Below are 19,204 nucleotides of genomic sequence, written 5' to 3' on the forward strand. Positions count from 1 at the left end.
GTCTTTTTCTACTTAGCTAGCTTTTGTATTGGTATTAATTTTCCATATCACAACCTTAAAAAAATACAAAGTTAATAGATGTATATACATTATGAAATGTATAATAGGCCTGTCGTGAAACGGTTGAATAAACCCAACTCAGCTTTGTAAATATGCTAAAACAGTTCTTCCGTGTGGTACAGGAAATATACAGTGTACATTTATTGATTTTCTTTTTTTTCCTGTAAATATTCACTACAGGAATGTTATCATTTTTGTAATAATGTATTTCCCTTTATTGAAAAAAATCATGCTTTTTAACGTAAAATATTTTCAAAAAATAGTACAAAATTGTTGGAATTGCTATCGGATGGATCAAAACTAAATTTATCTTATTAAAAATAGAAGAAGCCGGGTTTGAAGATTTATGTGGGTGTATTCCTCTTGACCTCCCGCCCCCCCCCCCCCTTTGCGTACTACCACGGCTGACTATCGAGATAAAATGAATCTGAATCCAGAGAAGTCTTGTGGCGGTCCTGGGGAGGGGGGCATCTAATAAAGAACAAACAAACTTTCGATAGATCAGTATGCAAAGGGACAGGTGCGTTGCTATATCCTTTGTTAGTCAAGAGAAAATCATTAAACTTTTGTCTGCACAGATGATGGCATTTTATTCTGAGTAAAGAAACTATTAGTCGATGGAGTATTTTTGTTTGATTTCGTTTTTTTTCCTGCGTTGATTAGATGTTATAAAAGATAAACAGTAGCAAGAGTTTAAAATAACTGAAAAAAACGTGATGTCGAGTACATGATTTAAGTCATGATTCAGTTGAAAATATATGCAGTGTGGAAAGCAGGAGACCGCCATCGCGAGTGGTAAGGGCTGAATAGATGTGTGTTGCATTGGCATTAGTGTGACCATTACTGTAATTGAATTTTTAAGAATTATTAATTTGAATGTATGAGGAATTTATGTATCATAATTATTATAACACAATTAGTACTGTTATTGTCTTATATTAATGCTCGTTAAGAGCAGGGCAAATGACAGCCTTGTTTAATGAAAACAGCATCGGTGGTCATTAACTTGGCCTTAGTCTCATAATGATTGTTCTAAACTTGACATAATTAGGAGGCCAGAATCGAGGTACATTATGGAGGTATTATCACCATGTTAATTTTTTTATCTTGATGACGAATTTGCCTTATCTCAGTTAATTCGTTTTTTTCTGACTGCAAGCTTTTTTTTTCATTCCCCTTTTTTCCGATATACGTAGTATCTGGTCTTTTCATTTGCACAGTGTTCTGAGCCAGTGCCCTGGGAACGATTTTTTTTTAAGTGAGGGTGTTGAAGTTGATTTTGAAAAGCGAAAAAAGGGTCTTTTAAATAAAATAGAAGTCAAATTGGTACCGATAAAATTTGAAACCCCCCCCCAAAAAAAAAGTTTTATCTACAAAATGAAGGTCTAATTGGTCCAGAGAAATTTGAAAAAAAAAAAATGTATCTCTACAAAATTTAGGTCATTTTGGTTACATTTTCCCTTTTTTACACATCCTCCAGAATACCTGGGGTTGCTGCCTATGGAAAATAATACACGCATCACTTTCAAGGAGTTTTTTTTTGGGGGGAGGGGGTGCTTCAGCACCCCCGCTTACCAGGGCCATGTTCTAAGCCCCGACTGTACTCCAAGCTGAGGTCTATCCGCCCTCTCACACGGTACCAAAATCGTAATTTGAATGACGATTCCAGTGAAAAATAATTTTAATGACGAATTTTTAGCACGTGTGAAACCAAACTAGAATCACGCATGCTAATCACAATCACGACAAATTCTACTCCGGAGGTGAATTCCTGTTCGGTTTCACTCAAATTACGGTACGAATTTTACGTCTGGAAGGGTTGACCTGCAAAACAACTTTTGAGGGGCGGCCTTACGTGACCTTTCAAGCACTTCCTTAGATATTAAATACAATTGTCATGCACTCATCGTAGTTTCTTTTTCGCGAATCAAAGAAAGCATTCGCGTCAAATACACATTAAAAACAGATGCGATCGAATATTTTTACTCTCTTAATATGAAAGACCTAATCTGGTCCCCAGTATGGTCCCTAATCACACTCGTGTCGGTGTTGGACGATCTCACTCCTTATGAAGTGAGTTTTGCATCTTTTGAGACTGGATTAATTAAGGATGCACATGACAGTTCACTCAAAAAGGAGTCATAATGTACTCTAAAATGATGTACAGTTCACTTCAAAGGGATTGGTCCCTGGTATCACTCTGAGAGGAATGTGATAAGGGACCAAACAACTCATTTGCATCTAGAGAGAATGAACATGTAAATTGACTTATGGATTATAATCGCCCGTGGCGGACCAGGGGGAGGGGGCAAATCTGGCTCGTGCGCCACCCCCCCCCCCCTGTGAGTCATTAAATAAAATATTTGTAGAATAATATGTTGGGGATACGCAATAATTGAAGACCTTTTTATTCTTTTTTTTTTGAGCTTGTCAATTTTTCTGAACAGAAATACCCCTCTTCTGGAAAATCCTGAATCCGCCCCTGATTATCACTAATTTATACAACCTCTTACCCATTTCCAAAGTGGCTACTGCCCTTGGACCGCCCATCATTTTTTCATGAGAGCGCATGCATTATTACGTCACTCCTAAAGCGTGCATACGTCATCATCTAAGTGTTAACCGCTTGCATTGTTACGTCACTCGAATAATGCGCGCATACGTCAGTAACTGTTGTATTATCTACTCCACGTTGCTACCAACTAATCACAATTTTTTCAAGCTTTTCATCGATCGGAACAAACGTTGAATTCAGCATGTAATTCGCAAGAAAATCAAGTGAATAAAGCTGATTTACCGAAAGATCGACTATGGAACTTGGAAAATTCTTCGTGCTGGTTTTGGCCTGCATTTTGCTCGTTTCGGGCAATGCAGATGCCAAATTCAAACGCGGAGAAATCTCTACGGAACAGGTGAGTTGTAACAGGAGTGGGGTTATTTTTAAAGAAGAGAGGGGAGGGAGGGGTCGAGACTGATGTAGAAACATCGGGGTGGATATGGGGCTAAACCTGTGAATGGAGTTTGGATGTAAAATGTTCATTGACATGATGGGGAGTGTGTGTACACATACCATCGTATACTTTTTTATTCTTCTACAACAGAATATTGAAAGGGACCGAAGCGAGTGAAGATCAATTTTAGAAAGTCATTTGAAAAATTTACAAGCAAAGTTTCATCAATTTTTAGTACAAAATGTTAGGAAATATTATAAAGAACAAAATAGCAGATGATTAAAACTATTGAATTCATATTTTTAGTGTAATCCAAAGACAAAATAGAAGGCTTAAAAAATATAAAGTATCCGAACACCCGACCCCCCATCCTACTACAAAATATAATTTGTGATAATTATAGAAAATAATAATAATTGATATTAATAATAATAACACTAAGGTTAATGATAATAAGTGTAGGCCTATACGTTTATATCATATCAGTAGCGTAAGCAGTATTTTTGAAGGGGGGGGGGGGCTTTCAAGCTGAATGAAAAGTTTAGAAGAAAAAAAGCGCCTTTACCCAAAATTTGAGGTCGTTTCGTACCAAACAAATTTATTACGGGGGCTGGGAACCCTCTGACCACCTCCCTGCGTACAAAATGGGTTTTAAAGAGTTATGGGGGTTGAACCCCTGTGCTGTAGCCCCCCCCCCCCTCCCCTTCCCCTGCGTACGCTACTGTATCATAATATAAAGAATGTGATTAGATTTCATCAGGTCATTGATAAAAACAGCTTTTTGCTGATCTTTTGTATCTGAATGAATATATTGTAATAAATAAATAAATTTCTACCCACTTTAGCCCTGGGCGAAGATTGAACACAACATCCCCACCTGGAATTTTTTTGGGATGCTCCCCCCGCTATTTTCGTTCTGACAAAGAATGAAGAAAAAAATGAATATGGTTTCGCCAGATATACCTGGGTTCCGTTTCATAAAGATTTTAAAGCAATATTTACACAACTTCTATAACGGGTTTAACTATCAGCCAATCAAATTGAATGATTTTAGTAGCTTTAAACTGATATTGCAAATGTCTTATTGTAACAAGTTTTATGAAAAAAGGCACCAGGACTTTTTAGAATAAAGATTCTGTGCAATATTCAACAATAGTTTTGTATGGTACAGCCTCAGCAAATGAGTGTTGAAAGCATGCTAAAAATTTGTCTAAGATGATGCGTTTAAGATTTTACAATTTCATTCATTATACAAAAAGAGTAGTCGTCAAGAATGAAACGGTTAAAGCGCAATGGTAAGAAAAAGGAGCCATTCACAAATGCGTTTTAAAACAGGGGATTTGATAATGATCCCCTTGTAAAACACAAGATCTAAAACAGTGTTTAACATTTGAAATGGAAAAAAATGCCTGAACATACCAGTGGCGTATAGATGAATGGCTTGAGGGAATTGACCTCCAAAAGGTGAACTAAAATGGAAAAAAAAACGAAAATGAAAAATGTGAAATATTATATCTTAATATATTAAACATTATCAAAAGTTGGCCAAAGAAAAAAAAAAGGATTAAAAAAAATAAAAGGAAAAGGTATGTTAAAAAAAAAAAAATCAACGAAAAATTATCAAAACGTTAGGCATAGATTTTTACTTTAAAAGGCTAAAAGTTTATTTCGCGATTGAGAGAGCGCTTGCCTCATTACCCCATGCCGAACAGGGTTTGAAAAAAGCTCCGTCCTCTTTTATTAAAGACTAGACTTGTTTCAAAACTACTCAAAAAGCCCGAAACAAAATTTCGTTTGCATCTTGACATAGTAAAAGAAAATATTCCATTTAGATGTTAATGTCCCTCTCTCTCCCTCTCTCTCTCTTACGTCCACCTTTCTTCTTTATAGGATATGGCCTTCCTTGGGCAATTTTATTTCCAAAACAGGGAGGACAACATCCTAAACTTCACTATCACATACCCAGCTGTAAGTAATCCTCTTTTCAAATGGTATACCGGAACCGGGTTTATCTCAAGTTTAGATTGGTCTAAATTCATATTTCTAAAGACCACCTTGCGACTGGTCAACAATCCGATTTTGGAACAAAAATTTCATTTTGATCATTTTCTGAAAATGTGAATAAAATGTATCTTTATTTGAGGTTCAGATTAAGTGAACGAATATTAATATAACAATTTTGGATGACTGTAAGCCTTTATTTTGTAGAAGAGTCCAAATTAGTTTCAAATTGTAGCCAATCGTACGATTATTAAACCTTATTACGATTAGATATTAAATTTGCTTTTATTCTAAGAAGGATGATGATAGATTGCGTTCTTTTTATTTTGAAATATTTCATAAAACAAAAGCATTGAATAATTTTTTATTCAAAATCAATAGAAAGGAATCTCCCAACTGTGTATTTTGTGAAAAGGAAGAAGAAACGATTGTACACTTATTTTGCGAATGTGAAAAAGTGACTCCACTTTGGAAATATGTTACAAATTCGTTAGAACGTAAAAGCAATGTTATTAATCTTACGAATTTTGAAAAACTGTTCGGTATAATAACTGATAAGTTTGTAACTTACATTTTATTGATTGTGAAATATTACATATATATTTGTAAATTTAGAGGTGATACTCCAAATGTTGAATTCTTTAAGAATTTCATCAAATCTCAAAGGGAAACTGAATACTATATGGCCAAAAAAAGAAACAAGCTCGCTTTACATTAAAAAAATGGAGATTTGAGCTTTGAAGAAGTTCACTTGTAAAACACGTTGCATTTTTTTATACCCCGTAAGTACAGGTTAATATTTTGCCACGGCTCATTACCTGATATAATGATTGTACGTATGTGTTCAGACTCTAATTGTTTTAGTTTGTTCTGGATGATGTTACTTATCACTTTTTTTTTTCTTTTTTCTTTATCAATTTTGTTGTTTTATTTTTGTTTGTTTGTTTACGATCATGTCTAATTATGTAAATATTGTGATTTCCTGTAATTGATTATTTATGAAAACAATAAAAACATAATAAAAAAAAAAAAACGTTTATTTTAAACATAGATATCCGTAAGATGATTTAGAACATCACACAATCCATGTCTCAATATATGAGCATCAAATTCTAACTACGTTTTATTCCAAAATTGGGTATATAGCAGACTAATCGTAGGGTATATGCAGTGGCCTTTAAGCACGCACTTCATTTATCTTCAAACGAAAAAAAAAAGAATGAACAACTTCTATTAAACAATGTACATTTCAGTACGAACCATAGATATTTTAAAAGAAAATTGTAATATATTCCATTTTTTTACATAATGGCATGGAGTTAAAAATTATAACGTAAATTTTCTCTTTGGATCATACAGTTTTGTATATATGTTTTAAATAGAGAGATCGGTGAATCAACAACTTAAATCGAGTGATGATAAATTTCACTCTTGTATTGTACGTCAAGTTTTATCATTATTTGTGTTAATTATTAATACATGTAAACAAAAACAAAATGTGTTTTTGTACAGGACCAATGCTGCTATCGACTCGTCGTCTTTGATGAAAGCTATGGACAGTGGGGAAGTATACGACCGAACGAAGATAGACTGGTAATGAAATATCATAATCATTTTTTTTTAATTATCATATTCAGTAATGACCTGTAGTTTTCAATTGATAAAGGTTATTTAATTCCCTCTTTATCCTGGTAGGAAACTCATAAAAATGCTTAAAATATAACAAATACAATATTAATTTTTATAGAGAAACTGAAAATAATCATCTTTATTTACTCTTAATTTTAGGGTAGGCACAGTCTTATAGTGAAAATACGTTCAAACTCCCAATAAATTTCTTTGAGCAAACGGCCAGAAATTTACAGTTTTTCTTTTGACACAATCCTGGCAACTTGCTGTATTATTCTTTACCGTATAATGCTTTTAATACAATACTTTTTAGGGTTTTAATGATGTTTTCATCGTTAAGTTGAGTCTTTAATAATTTTTACGCTATTTTCAGCGTAAAATTGAGCCAGAAAATTACGGTGTCCAAGTAAAAAACAAAACGAATAATGTTTTTATTATTTTCTAACAAATCGTGTTTCTCCTTTTTCACCCATTAGACCTGTCGGGGTAAAATCGATAAGGTGAAGGATCTTGAATATAAAATTAAATTGACTGGCCTTGATCCTACTTGTCAGTTGATCACTGATGACAATGGTTTCAAAGTAAGTAGTGTGTTGTAACGGCAGTACACTCTGATTGTTTTGGGTAAATTTCGTTCGGCAACACATTGTTGGTTATAATTTTGCCCCAAACTGCACAAATTATTCCCGAACACGCATGGTCAAGATCATTTTGACCAAACCGTGCAAAGAAAGTGCTGCTCAACTATACCAATCGAATTCTTACCAAAAGTTGTCACATCGATATTAAAAGAATATACGTCTTCGTTAAATTTTGGTAAATTCTTTGAAATATCTTAATTTTGTATGAATGTATGTTAATTATCGGTCAAAGAGAAACAACACAATTTTCAATTACTGTTTGGTTGTTCTACTAACCAATACAGCTTTGAAATCAAATTCTTTAACGTTTGATGGACAGAATAGGCTTAAGACCCAAAGTTGGTTATGGATTGGTTAAAACAGTGACCAACTATTTTAAGAGTGTACGACCTATATCCATTCCTTTGGAGAAATACTAAGTGTTACTTCTTTGCTACGTGTATAATTTGTACAATTTAACAAAAGAATACGTTAGACTTGTTCGAGTAAGTGTTATCAGCATCATCCTCGGATCATTGTTATCATCATCATCATCATCATAATCGATATTATCATTATTATTGGTGTAGTAATCAGTAATAGAAGTAGTAAAAATATTTCAGTAGAAACAATAGAGGTGATATTGCTTACTTTCCTCCTTTCCAAACTATTCTACCGGACGGGTATAACAACTGATATAAACGCAGACCAGATGAAACAATTAACTAATTCAAAACAGTTTCTTTTTTCTTATTTTATTATATAATCATTTTCATTATATTTCTGGACAATATCACGTTATAAATATCTTTTCATTATTTTGTTATTCAGTGGCTGGTTTGTCAAGATACCATCACCTTCGAATCCCGACAGCGACCACAGCACTACTTCGTACAGTTGGCAAATTGTAGGAGTAATAGAAAGGGTTTAAGGAACGTCTCGTACACCTTACATATGACCAATGGGAAAGATGGACTCTGGACGGAATTTGCGGAGAACCAGAAGTGTAAGATTTTTCATCAGGTTTTTTTAAATTGATTTATGGCGCACGGTTTGCCTCATTATTAGGTATATACAAAATAAATAACAGAAAAAAAACATAACTGATTAAAAACATCGATGATGTACATAAACTTATTAATCACGGAAGTTGACATTAATTAGAAAAAAAGGCACGAGGTCTGATTATCAATGAAATAAAATAATTCCTATCAAAGGGAAAATATCTTATTATCAACATCATGTCTACCTTATCTATTTCCTGTTATCAAGGGTGTCTTAACATCATTGACGTCATACTCATTCCTTTCTCAAACAGGATATATATGATTTTTTTTACAGTCATGATGGAGACTGACTTGGCCTTCTTTCTTGGATACGTGGCGATGACTATCGTGGCTACTCGATTCAGATGTAAGTATATAACTATTTCATAAATTTCAGTTATTTATTACATTTTCCCCTTACAGCTGTAAGAGGAATTATTCTATTCTCTCTCATGTCTATATTTAGCTTCTAGAGGTGGTGTCTACCTTTTTATTACAAGATTTTGAGGGAATACAAAATCAGACTCTGGTGTAAATTTTCACAGTTTCATTCATCATTTTTTTTAATTCTTGTTCTAGATGTCTTGTCACTGAGGAAACTACTGCACCTAACCTATCGGTTATTCTACAGCAGTCTGTTCTTCAAGACAGTGTGTCTTCTACTCCTGAACATCGATTTTTCGAGGTTTGCCCGGACCGGACTTGAAATGACTAAGATGCAAGACGCTGGTAATTGAAGCATATATTAACAATTAAAATATAAACCTCAAAATTTCAATCTCCTAAAATGATCCATTATTGAATGCTTTGTTAAAATGTACCAAAAATGTGATTATAAAGAATAATAAAGAGAAGTATTATTATGTATAAGTTTGAGAAGCATATTAATTGGTATGACTTTATTAATCTGGTATTTTTTTTTTCAGCTGAGGTATTCTCGTGGCTGTCTACGGTTTTCTTTGTGTGTGTTCTGCTGCTTGTGTCAAAGGGGTTCTCTATCACCAGGTAAGTACTACCTCACACAATGTCAGGAAAATAAATACGAATAAGAGCCCACATGTTAACCCAGTGATTCAAATTTGGAAGTTTCTTTCTATCACACTAGGAAATGAAGGATCAAGATTGCACCTTAAATTAAAAACTAGTATTACCTTTTGCGGTGTCATCTTGCACCCTAAGTGAAAAAATAACTTCTTGGGTAACATTTTGCACCCAGATATGCAAGTCTGCACCAAGAGGTGCAAAGCTGCATCCTTTACGTTAACATTGTTAAAAAGGGTTTTAAATTGGTTCCTTCCTGAGATGGTTCAGCTCTGCACCATCTAAGTTGCACAGTGTAGCTAAATGCACCCATTTAAGGTGCATCATGTGTATATTATAGCACACATGAGCAACCTCTTGTGCTGCTATTTTACCAAAATATAGGGTACATTTATGGCTCCCTATTAGTGTGAATGAACATTGTCATGAGCTATTTCTTCGTCTTAAAAGTAATGAATAAGCTTTGATACTTGGAATACGGTTTGTTATTACTTGTTGTCATATCTGGTAAGCCTCTGGCAAACTATCAGGTTGTAAACAACAATACTTGTTTGAAAAGTATGCACATAATTTGAAATATTTGCAATCAGATCGATCGAAGATAGGCGCTGTCGCGATGGTAGTGTTGATGAAGATGGAGTTGTTGATGATGTAGATGGAGATTATTACGATGATCAAAATGATGAGGATGAGAGGGATAATGATTATATATTTTCTTTTTACAGAGCTCAGATAAGCCTACCTGGAACAGTGAAGACAATAGTGTTTGGTACGATCTACTTGACCTTCTACACAATCGTCTTCTTTGACCAACGTGTGCTCCTTGACCCTCAAGACATCATTACTAGTATGACGTCACTATCAGCAAGCGGTTTGACTGGCTTAAAGTTTACAGGTAAGAGAATGTTCTTTTATATCAAGAAGGTAAAAAGAAAACCCAGAATGATTGTTATGCTATGGTACTGATCATGAATTTTATTAGCAAAATGAAATCAATTAATTGGCAATCTGATCGATATTTGGCCACAACAAAAATACGCTTAAAATAAATCGGAACAACGTCTCTAAGTATATTGTCACCCACTCTTATTATAGTAAGATAATAACAAAATATATCATGTTATCTCATTCTTTCATTTTGTTTCTCTCTTCAGGCGCTATCATATTCGTATACGGCTGTATGGTGACGATCAAGAACCACCCAAGAAAGGTGCCCTTCTATTTACCATTCGCTATCTTCTTTAGTGTTTGGTTTGTAGCTGAGCCTACCTATCGACTTCTATCCTTGTACGTCTACCCAGTTCTGAAAAGGTATTTAATATTTTTTGTTCCTATTCATAAAAAGGAGAAAATGTGCTTTACTTAATGATCAGAAGAAAATTAACCTGCGTGGAAAACACATTACAAGAATACTCCGTTTACAATCTTGTCGTTTTAAAACAAAAACCGAGAACATGCCTTCTCAATATCTCGATAAAGACTTTCTTTTAAATTTCGTGTACACAAATAATCAAATTAAATTTTAAAAAAAATCAAATTAATGGTAGAATCTTATCATGTTAATCGATACAATGGGATACACAATCCTCAATATTTATCTGTTTAAGAGAACGTTCATGTAGGTGTACATATTAATTATTGATAGGTTAGGCAAAGCTCAAGGTATCCTCCATTTTGTCATGAATAGCATTTGTATATATACAAAGAGATATTCAAAATGCAATGTCTCATCAATGGGTATATTTTGTTTACAAACTCACATACAGAAATGAATGATGTGACTATTCAGTAAGTAAATGAACCCAAATCCAAACTCATTCACATATATTACCAGTTAATCTGCATCACACTTTCTTTCTTTTCTTTTTTTCACAGTCCGAATATCTGGAATGGGATTGACCTGGCTTTGTCTTTTGCTGGACATGCCTATTTCCTGTATTTAACGCGACCGGACCGTCTTAATAAACGGTTTCCTTTCCATCTGCGAGCAGGCAAGGTATACATAAAGGCTATTTTTTATTTTTATTTTTCAATGTTATTCATTTATTTATTCACTTTTTCCTGTCAACATGTATCATGTATCATCATGTATCTACGATTTAAAAACAGGTGAGTTCTGGTTACATTGCCTTCTCGTAAAAGACTTATAGAAACTATCTTAAATATTTTACTTGAAAAGAAAAGTTCAGAAAATGATTATTACATTTTTGGTGAAATAAAAGAGAAGAATGTACAAGCGTAATGATAAAAATATACATATTGGCATTTTTATTTTTTGTGATTTGTTATTCTTAACCTAGGTTTCTTTCCGTGATATCGATGAGAACGTAGAAGATCTTTATGCTCCTTCGAAGGACTTTTATTCCGTTTTCCAAACTGGAAAGAAATCGAATACCAGAACTGGACCGGCATTGACTATTCCCGAAGAACCCCAGCACTTCGAAACACCTGTGGTAGGCTTTTGTTTAATCTAGAATTCCATATACCTTTTTCATAATTAACAAGCTATGAAATAAGTAATGAAACATGAATGACAAATAAAATGAAATTGAATAGAATGTTATTATGTTCTTATGTACAACGTCCCCCCGAAGGTAAGAAAATACTGTACATTTAACAACTAACCGGCCTGAAAAAAATTTCAATCAAAGACAAACACTACATTTTCCTTTACGTGTTGTTCGAAATTCAATTTTCTTCTAAATTCAGGTGCCTTTCAACGCACTTTCTGAAGAGTGCCTGGCTGTTCTTCCTCGACCATCCTTACCTGACATACCAACCGTGTCTGCTACTGTCGACCTATCGTACCGAACACCCTCACCGGTTATACCAACGGTATCTGGTACTGTCCAGAAACAGACACCTGCGACGTCCTCTGTATTTGTTTCCATGCCGTCCGTAATGGCTAGGCAGTCATTTAAGATCACTCCTGCTGTCCCACCAACCTGTAAGATACGCATGGAACAAATTCATGAGGAAGACAGGACGGCAGTTGAGATATCCACGGTAGGTTGGAAAAGATTATTAATTTTAGATTTTTTTTTAAATCTCTCATGGACACCGAGCTCTTTCAATCGTACAAATTGCAATTCAAGTATTTCATATGATGTTTTGTCACTTTTGCAAATTTTGTCTAGGTTAGCTAAAAGTAAATTTATCGATTCCTTGTGTGTTCAAGAGGTTGTCAATCAATATTTACATTTTTATTTACTTTTTATGATATGATGACATGAAAAAAAAAAATTTGTTATTTAACAACCGAATACATTAACAATCAACTCTTTTAAACTCAACTTTATTAGAAGAAGATCGAGCTTTGTTTTAATCAATTGAAAAATATTAAATACACACAATTTCATTTACTGATCTTTGATACAGGCTTCTGTTCCTAATGGAGGGTTCTCTGTATTCTGCGTCCAGAAACAACCGGTGAGTACCTTTAAGATTTAAAGTTAACAATACAATACAAATAATATAAACTTTAGGGTGTGTTCTCTTTTGTTTACTAACGATAATGTATGTTTATGTTTATTCGGTGAAGCAAAAAAAAAAATTATAAATAATTATTTTAATGCCCAAAAGTGCACTTGTATTTCGAATTCCTTGAAATTTGAACCATTATTAAGCGAACTACAGAGCTATCTAATGAAGATGTTAACATCGTGTACTTAATACAGGACACTGGAACTTCTCCTGTATATGATTCCATCACAAAGGAACACAAGGATACATTACAATCTGACGAAAAGGTATAGTATTTTATTGATCTAAAAATTTATTTTAGCTTTAGAGCAAAGAAACGGTTCATAGTGAAGAATTTGCCATTTAATGGGATTATGAATACAAAAATGATTTTGATGATGATGATGATAATAATAATAGTAACAACAAAAACAATGATATTGGGTTCGTACATATATATCGCTCAGGTCTGTCAGAGTGTCAGATATAACTCTCAGGGCACTCCACGATATTTTTTTCTTTAGCCTAACTGTCTAAAGGGCGCTTTAGCATTTCAAGGAATCAATTCCTGCCGAATCTCTATTTACCTCAACTGAGTCGAATGGGGCATAATGTAGATTGATCAACTTAAATTATTTGATATTTTAAAGATCATATTTTCTCCTTGATCCTAAAGTTAAGTGTTTGATACATAGAAGGACAATTATTCATAAAACGGACTACAACAACGTAAAGAATCGTGTTGCATACACGATCCAAGAATTATTCCAATCTAACTTTCACCGTCAAGAACACTGTTGTCAAAGTTTACACTTCTTACTGTTTACGTATAAATTGAAACCTAATTTTCATATCAAATAAACTTTGCTTTTATTTCTTCTGTCATAGCTTGTTGCTCCAAAAGGAGGATATTCTATCTTCTCTGTGAACAAGCGACCGGTAGGTATCTCAGAATGTATGACCGTAGTTATTATGAGATGGATTTTAAATTCTTTATAATGGTAAATATCATCATACATTAAAGCAACGTGAATTATACTCTACTGCATATGATTTTTACCAAAATCTGATTGAACATGAATATACATACTTCCAATAGATAAACAATGATTTCTTTTACATTATTATGACGAGTTTACAAGTTAATGTAATTGTTTCTTCTATAAGGACACACCGTCTTCTTCCAAGAACACTGGCATGGATGTAACGGATCAAACACAGACCAATTCTGTGAACAAGGTAAGGGCATAAAAAGCACACATTGCACATAATTTACCAAATCAACTTATTTGAATTTTCATAGAGTTTCATTAAATTTGTTTGAGTCAATGTATGAATATATAAATATGTTTTGTTTGCACAGTTAGCTGTTTTAGTTTCAGTTTATGAATAAGTTTTAGCAGGGTATCTTGTCCATGGCTATAGATATTACACTCGTACTTTATTTAATATATTCGCATTTTATTGTAAGAAATGAAATGTCATTTTTCATATAAAAACGAATATGAGAAAACATACTTTAATAGTTCTTTCTATTTCATTCCTTGTAACAGAAGCAATCCAGTGGTAAGAATGCTTGCAACTTCCTGCCAAGGATCACACCATCCATCGAATCCACTTTGTCATCTTCTTCTTACACCATCAAAGGATCCGACTCTGATGCCAAACTGGCCAACTTTCCTCTGGAGAACCTGCCAGCGACTTGCAAACCCTATCAACATCAAGAGCCTCTGAAGACCAAGGCCCGTTGTGAATCTGTATATGATGCGGGATCTGATGATAAGGTGAATGAGACCTTGGCTGGTGAGAATCCGAAACAGATGGCCATCAGATCAGTGGATGACTCTGTCTTTCAACCTAAAGACACAGATGAAACCGAATGTTATAGCCAGGTCAACGGCGGCACCAAAGTGAGGCTTATTAGCGTGCGACCAGCTCAACATGCCAACTCGCCGTTAATGAACACTGGAGAATCCGATTCTGATTCTGAGGTACCCGAGATCCAAAGCCAGAATAACAGCGGCACTCCAAATGTGAGGTTAATTCAAGTAAAACCGGCCAAAGACCCATACGTGAAGATCGCTACTACCAGGCAATCTAGACCTGCCGATCAAGCTTTGGAGAAGAAGAGTTCAACTAAGGAATGCAACAACACCGTCAGCAGTGCACGCTTCATCACCGTAAAATCAGTGCACGAGCCTCTGCCAACCTTGGCTAATCGTGTATCTGCTGCTCTAGTCCAGAAAGCCCTTGATGCTACGAATGAGACCGTCCCAGAAATAAAATCAGTTTCTGACGATATTACAATCTCCCAGCCAGAGTCTTCTTCCTTGGCAACGAATGACGTGCTCCAGATCAAGAATCTCAGACCTGTTGTAGATTCTCAAACGTGGCAGTACCCGGTTCCTCCCCCTAAGATCCAGAACTGGACCACCGAGCCCCTGGAGCAATCAAAGAGCCAAGTCACCAACATCGGACAAGGAAAAGTTTCTGATGAAAATGTCCTCAATCTAGACAATGGACATCCAACCTGTCCAAGTGAAACAGATATTGCTTCAACATCTGGGGATCACGCTCTTGTTCCTGTGGCCAATGGAGGGGACTTTTCGAAGGTGATTTATGATTTTTTTCTTCAAATGTCAGGCTTTTATTCTTTTAACGTCACTTTACATAATATTTAATTAAAAAGTGCTTTTGGGCTTTACAAGAGACGCCGTGAAATTCTCTTTTGTACTTGAAAATATTTATTTATCTAGTGTTTTTTCTCATATCCTCTATGTAGCCTTCTAAAAAAACCCGGAAGGAGCCTTCACAAAGACGATTCCCCAAATCAACCAACCCGGGAATGACAACGGATACCTCTTCTCATAACCAAAAAATGGTAATTACACAATCCGAATCTATTCAGTGTATTTTCATATGAATTTGTTTCTTTACTGTTAAGTGGTGACTCTATAAAAGATATATTTCATTACATGTTTAAAACAATCCAAAACATCTAAAACATTTCGATTACTAAAGATTATTGAAACCTAAACTTTGTTTAGAAAGGTTTGAAATAATCTTATAATGCTGATTAAACATTGGAAAAATTGTGTGATTTTGATGATGTCTTTATGTAACACGTGTCAGTCGTCAATGCATGTACCATGCAAACCAACTATATTTTAAATATCAACTTTCTATACCATGTTTTTAATCGTATTTCACTTTTTCCAGCAGCTCATATTTTTGAGATCTTCTTATTCTCTTTTATTCCTTTTCATCCTTTTCATATTTCCTTGTCTTTAGGCTATGGATTCAAAGACAAAGAAGAAGAAGCTCAAGAAATTCCTAAAGCTCGCACGCAAGCACAAGAACAAGCCTGCGAAAGCGGATTAGGAACTATCAGATCGCTTCAACTATACTGCAATGATTGAAAACAAACCGGATACCTTTGGGTCATAAACAAACCTTCAATTCACCTAGAATATTATCCCATAAGAAAAAAAATTGGCAGGTCTTTGGATCATTTACCGAAACTGAAAAAAAAAAAAAAATTCAATAAGTCTTAGTTACGAACTCAAAAATACAATTTATTTTGTTTAGGAAAAAGGCTAAATATGCAACAGGTCATATACAGAGAGCCACTGTTAACTGAAGCAATCAGGGGGCTTTAATTTCATTAAAAACTGGCAGAGTTATGAATGATGGTTACAAACAAATGCAGGCTTGTTCATTTATTTCCAAAAGGATAATAGTATGTTATATTCTGATCATAGACAACTTTATTTCAGTTCTGATTTTCAAAGAGAATTTATTTTGCAGTTTGAGGAGTCCATTGCCATACTCTTCAACCACTAATGATTAGTTACTTAAAAAGTCATATTGAAATAATTCAATGACGAATCTTGAACATACTTGAAAATTGAATTCATTTAACTTAATGAAACAAGAATATTGTTAACGAAATGTAATTTTGAGAAGTATGCATACCTTATCTAAATAAAGCTCAAAAACAATCTGCAGATTCTGACATGCCATACTATGAATCAAGCTATATATGATAATGGAAATGCTTTGTTAAGTCTCATTCTCAATAAAGAAATATTAAAATAATCAACGTTTAACACGTTCTTGTTTCTAGATGTGTGAAGTAAGCGCATAATGTGAGTGTGAGTTGGTTTGTTGGTGTATGTTGGTGAATATATGTGTGCATGCGTGACACACACAAGTTGGCTTGGTTTGGTATATTCATTTTTTGTGTTTTTTTTATATTTTTCTTCTGTAAAATCTTCTGTTTTTCTAGCAGTGTATAGAGTAAATTAATTCTAAGGATCGATCATTTTTAAATCTCAAATGATTTCATATCAAAATGCATCGGGCTTTAAAACTAAATATTCATGTTTCAAGCTAGATCCAGAATTCGATTCGTCCTTGACTACAATTCCACCATATATACATACATATATTTTATATATATATATATATATATATATATATATACATATATATATATATATATATATATATATATATATATATATATATATATATATATATACATATATGCACTTGAGGCCATAAGTTTACATACACCCATGGAATTTAGTGAAATTTGTTCGCTTGCCAAACATCGTAAAATTTACTTTATCTTCAGAAAAAAATACCACCATGACGAATTTGGTATCAAAATAATAAAAGAGCATGTTAATCTCTTTCACATAATTGGAATGCCATTGGGATTAAAGTATATTTCAGGTGGAATTATCTTTGAATAAAAAATAATATTTGTTCCAAATGTATTATGTTTGTTGTTTTATTTTCAAACATCGTTTCATAGAAATATAAAATGTCAAATCTTTGATTTATATAACATTTTCTATCATGATATGTCACCATTGAACAAAAAAGTGTAATAAAAAATTTTTGTGTTGAGAATTAACTAGGTGACAAATATGAAATGTTTTTGTTAAGTTTTTATTTTTGATTTTTCTAAAATATGAAGATTTGGGGGCAAAAATGACACCTAAATATTTTTTAGCAACTGATGACAAAGCAATGTAATGAAGGGGCATGACATACTCACTTGTTTGATATCAAATTCGTCATGGTAGCACAAAATTTCATAAGATACTGTACATTTTATGATTTTTGGCAAGCGAACAAATTTTGATATGAAATCATTTGAGATTTAAAAATGATCGATCTTTAGAATTAATTTACTGGATTTACTCTACACTGGATATGGATCACAGTTAAAAAAGAGCCTATTATGTTTAATTATCATTACTTTGAGTCTTGACATAGGACCGGAACATTCTAAGAACATTATGTATATATATATATATATATATATTCAATAAAGAAACATCTAAGAAGGGTAAAAAAAGTATCCATGTATTTGTTTGATAAATAAGACTGATAAAAAATCTGACAATGTCCCCTTCCTCCCTTTCTTCTCTTTCTCCGCTTAGCTTCATTCCCTAAAATGCGTCTATCACTATATAATGATATGAATGCGTATGCCCTAAAATAATCCTGATGTGGAGGACGTGTAATGAAAAGTATTTTCAGGGTGAATTTTGCGACTTTACAAGAAAACTTATTTTGATCGCGTGCCGGTCGGATCTATATTTCGCAGTTTTCCTTTCCTTTTCTCCCCTTTTCTTCTCTCTTTCTTGGTCATAGAATTATTTTTTGGGGGGGTATACGGCTCCCAACCCTCATCTTTATGCCAATGTTTACATCTATTTTGGTAATACCAGTCCTACTACTTTAGTGAGGGTGATTTACCATCAAATTCCTTCAGATATATTGAAATCGAAACTGATAAAAAAATCAGATCAAACGTTTCCTTGCAATAACAAAAAAATTTTAAGCTCCGCTCTTGTAATTAAGCATCATAATTTACTCAGGGGCGGATCCAGGAATAGGATTTCCCGGTAGGATTTTCCAAGGGGGGGGGGGTTCCGAAGAAAAATGAAACAAGCTAAAAAAAATCCGCCAGTGACCATAATAATACCCAGCTTACCATTATAAAAGCTGCTCCATCTTTCTTTAAAGTTACCAGAAACAAAAGCTTTTAAATTTGTCCTATTTTTTCATTAATTGTCAGTGTATGCGAGCCCGTAGCTTAATCTAGGGAGTAGGGACGTACTGCCGCGTCTTAGAAAGAGTTTCATTAACATAAAAGTCATCTAAAAAATAAGATTTGACAACTTTCTTGATTTTTTTTTAATGGGAAGCACAGGCGTATTGCTTTGCCTATATTAACTATCGAGTAAAACGACGGAGATGTATTGCTGTATTTCTATTAACATAAAACAGATCCTACTGTCGGATTAAAATATCCAACAACAACAAATCCTTGTAACGCTCCCTAGCTCGAGCTCAACCTATTAAGTAACCTTGT

General features: G+C 33.9%; 1 protein-coding gene across 4 annotated transcripts; it reads left to right on the plus strand.

Annotated features, from left to right (window-relative positions):
• The first annotated feature begins 672 nt into the window (after positions 1–672).
• LOC129265203 (mucin-2-like) lies at positions 673–16,887 on the plus strand. Of its 4 annotated transcripts, XM_064101447.1 has the most exons (21): positions 673–855; positions 2,783–2,972; positions 4,902–4,979; positions 6,525–6,605; positions 7,118–7,222; positions 8,093–8,267; positions 8,603–8,674; positions 8,887–9,036; positions 9,234–9,312; positions 10,074–10,243; positions 10,503–10,659; positions 11,224–11,344; positions 11,649–11,801; positions 12,058–12,354; positions 12,727–12,777; positions 13,026–13,097; positions 13,699–13,749; positions 13,978–14,049; positions 14,364–15,422; positions 15,593–15,691; positions 16,102–16,887. In XM_064101447.1, the coding sequence occupies exons 2-21, from the start codon at positions 2,871–2,873 to the stop codon at positions 16,189–16,191; spliced, it is 3,234 nt and encodes a 1,077-aa protein (XP_063957517.1). In that variant the 5' UTR covers positions 673–855; positions 2,783–2,870; the 3' UTR covers positions 16,192–16,887. The 4 variants fall into 4 exon arrangements, with proteins under 4 accessions (XP_063957517.1, XP_063957519.1, XP_063957520.1 ...); XM_064101449.1 differs by lacking the exon at positions 2,783–2,972 and having other exon boundaries at positions 674–855; XM_064101448.1 differs by lacking the exon at positions 13,026–13,097 and having other exon boundaries at positions 817–855; positions 16,102–16,334.
• Positions 16,888–19,204: the final 2,317 nt, after the last annotated feature.

This window comes from Lytechinus pictus, chromosome 7 (assembly GCF_037042905.1).
Source record: "Lytechinus pictus isolate F3 Inbred chromosome 7, Lp3.0, whole genome shotgun sequence".
NCBI lineage: Eukaryota > Metazoa > Echinodermata > Echinoidea > Temnopleuroida > Toxopneustidae > Lytechinus > Lytechinus pictus.

What these genes read in the sequence shown, in the direction of transcription:
- LOC129265203 (XM_064101447.1), top strand. Translation starts at nt 2,871, where the DNA reads ATGGAACTTGGAAAATTCTTCGTGCTGGTTTTGGCCTGCATTTTGCTC. An exon ending in AAGGGGTTCTCTATCACCAG is followed by an intron (nt 9,313 to 10,073) that starts GTAAGTACTACC and finishes TTCTTTTTACAG; the next exon opens with AGCTCAGATAAGCCTACCTG. An exon ending in CTTCTCATAACCAAAAAATG is followed by an intron (nt 15,692 to 16,101) that starts GTAATTACACAA and finishes CCTTGTCTTTAG; the next exon opens with GCTATGGATTCAAAGACAAA.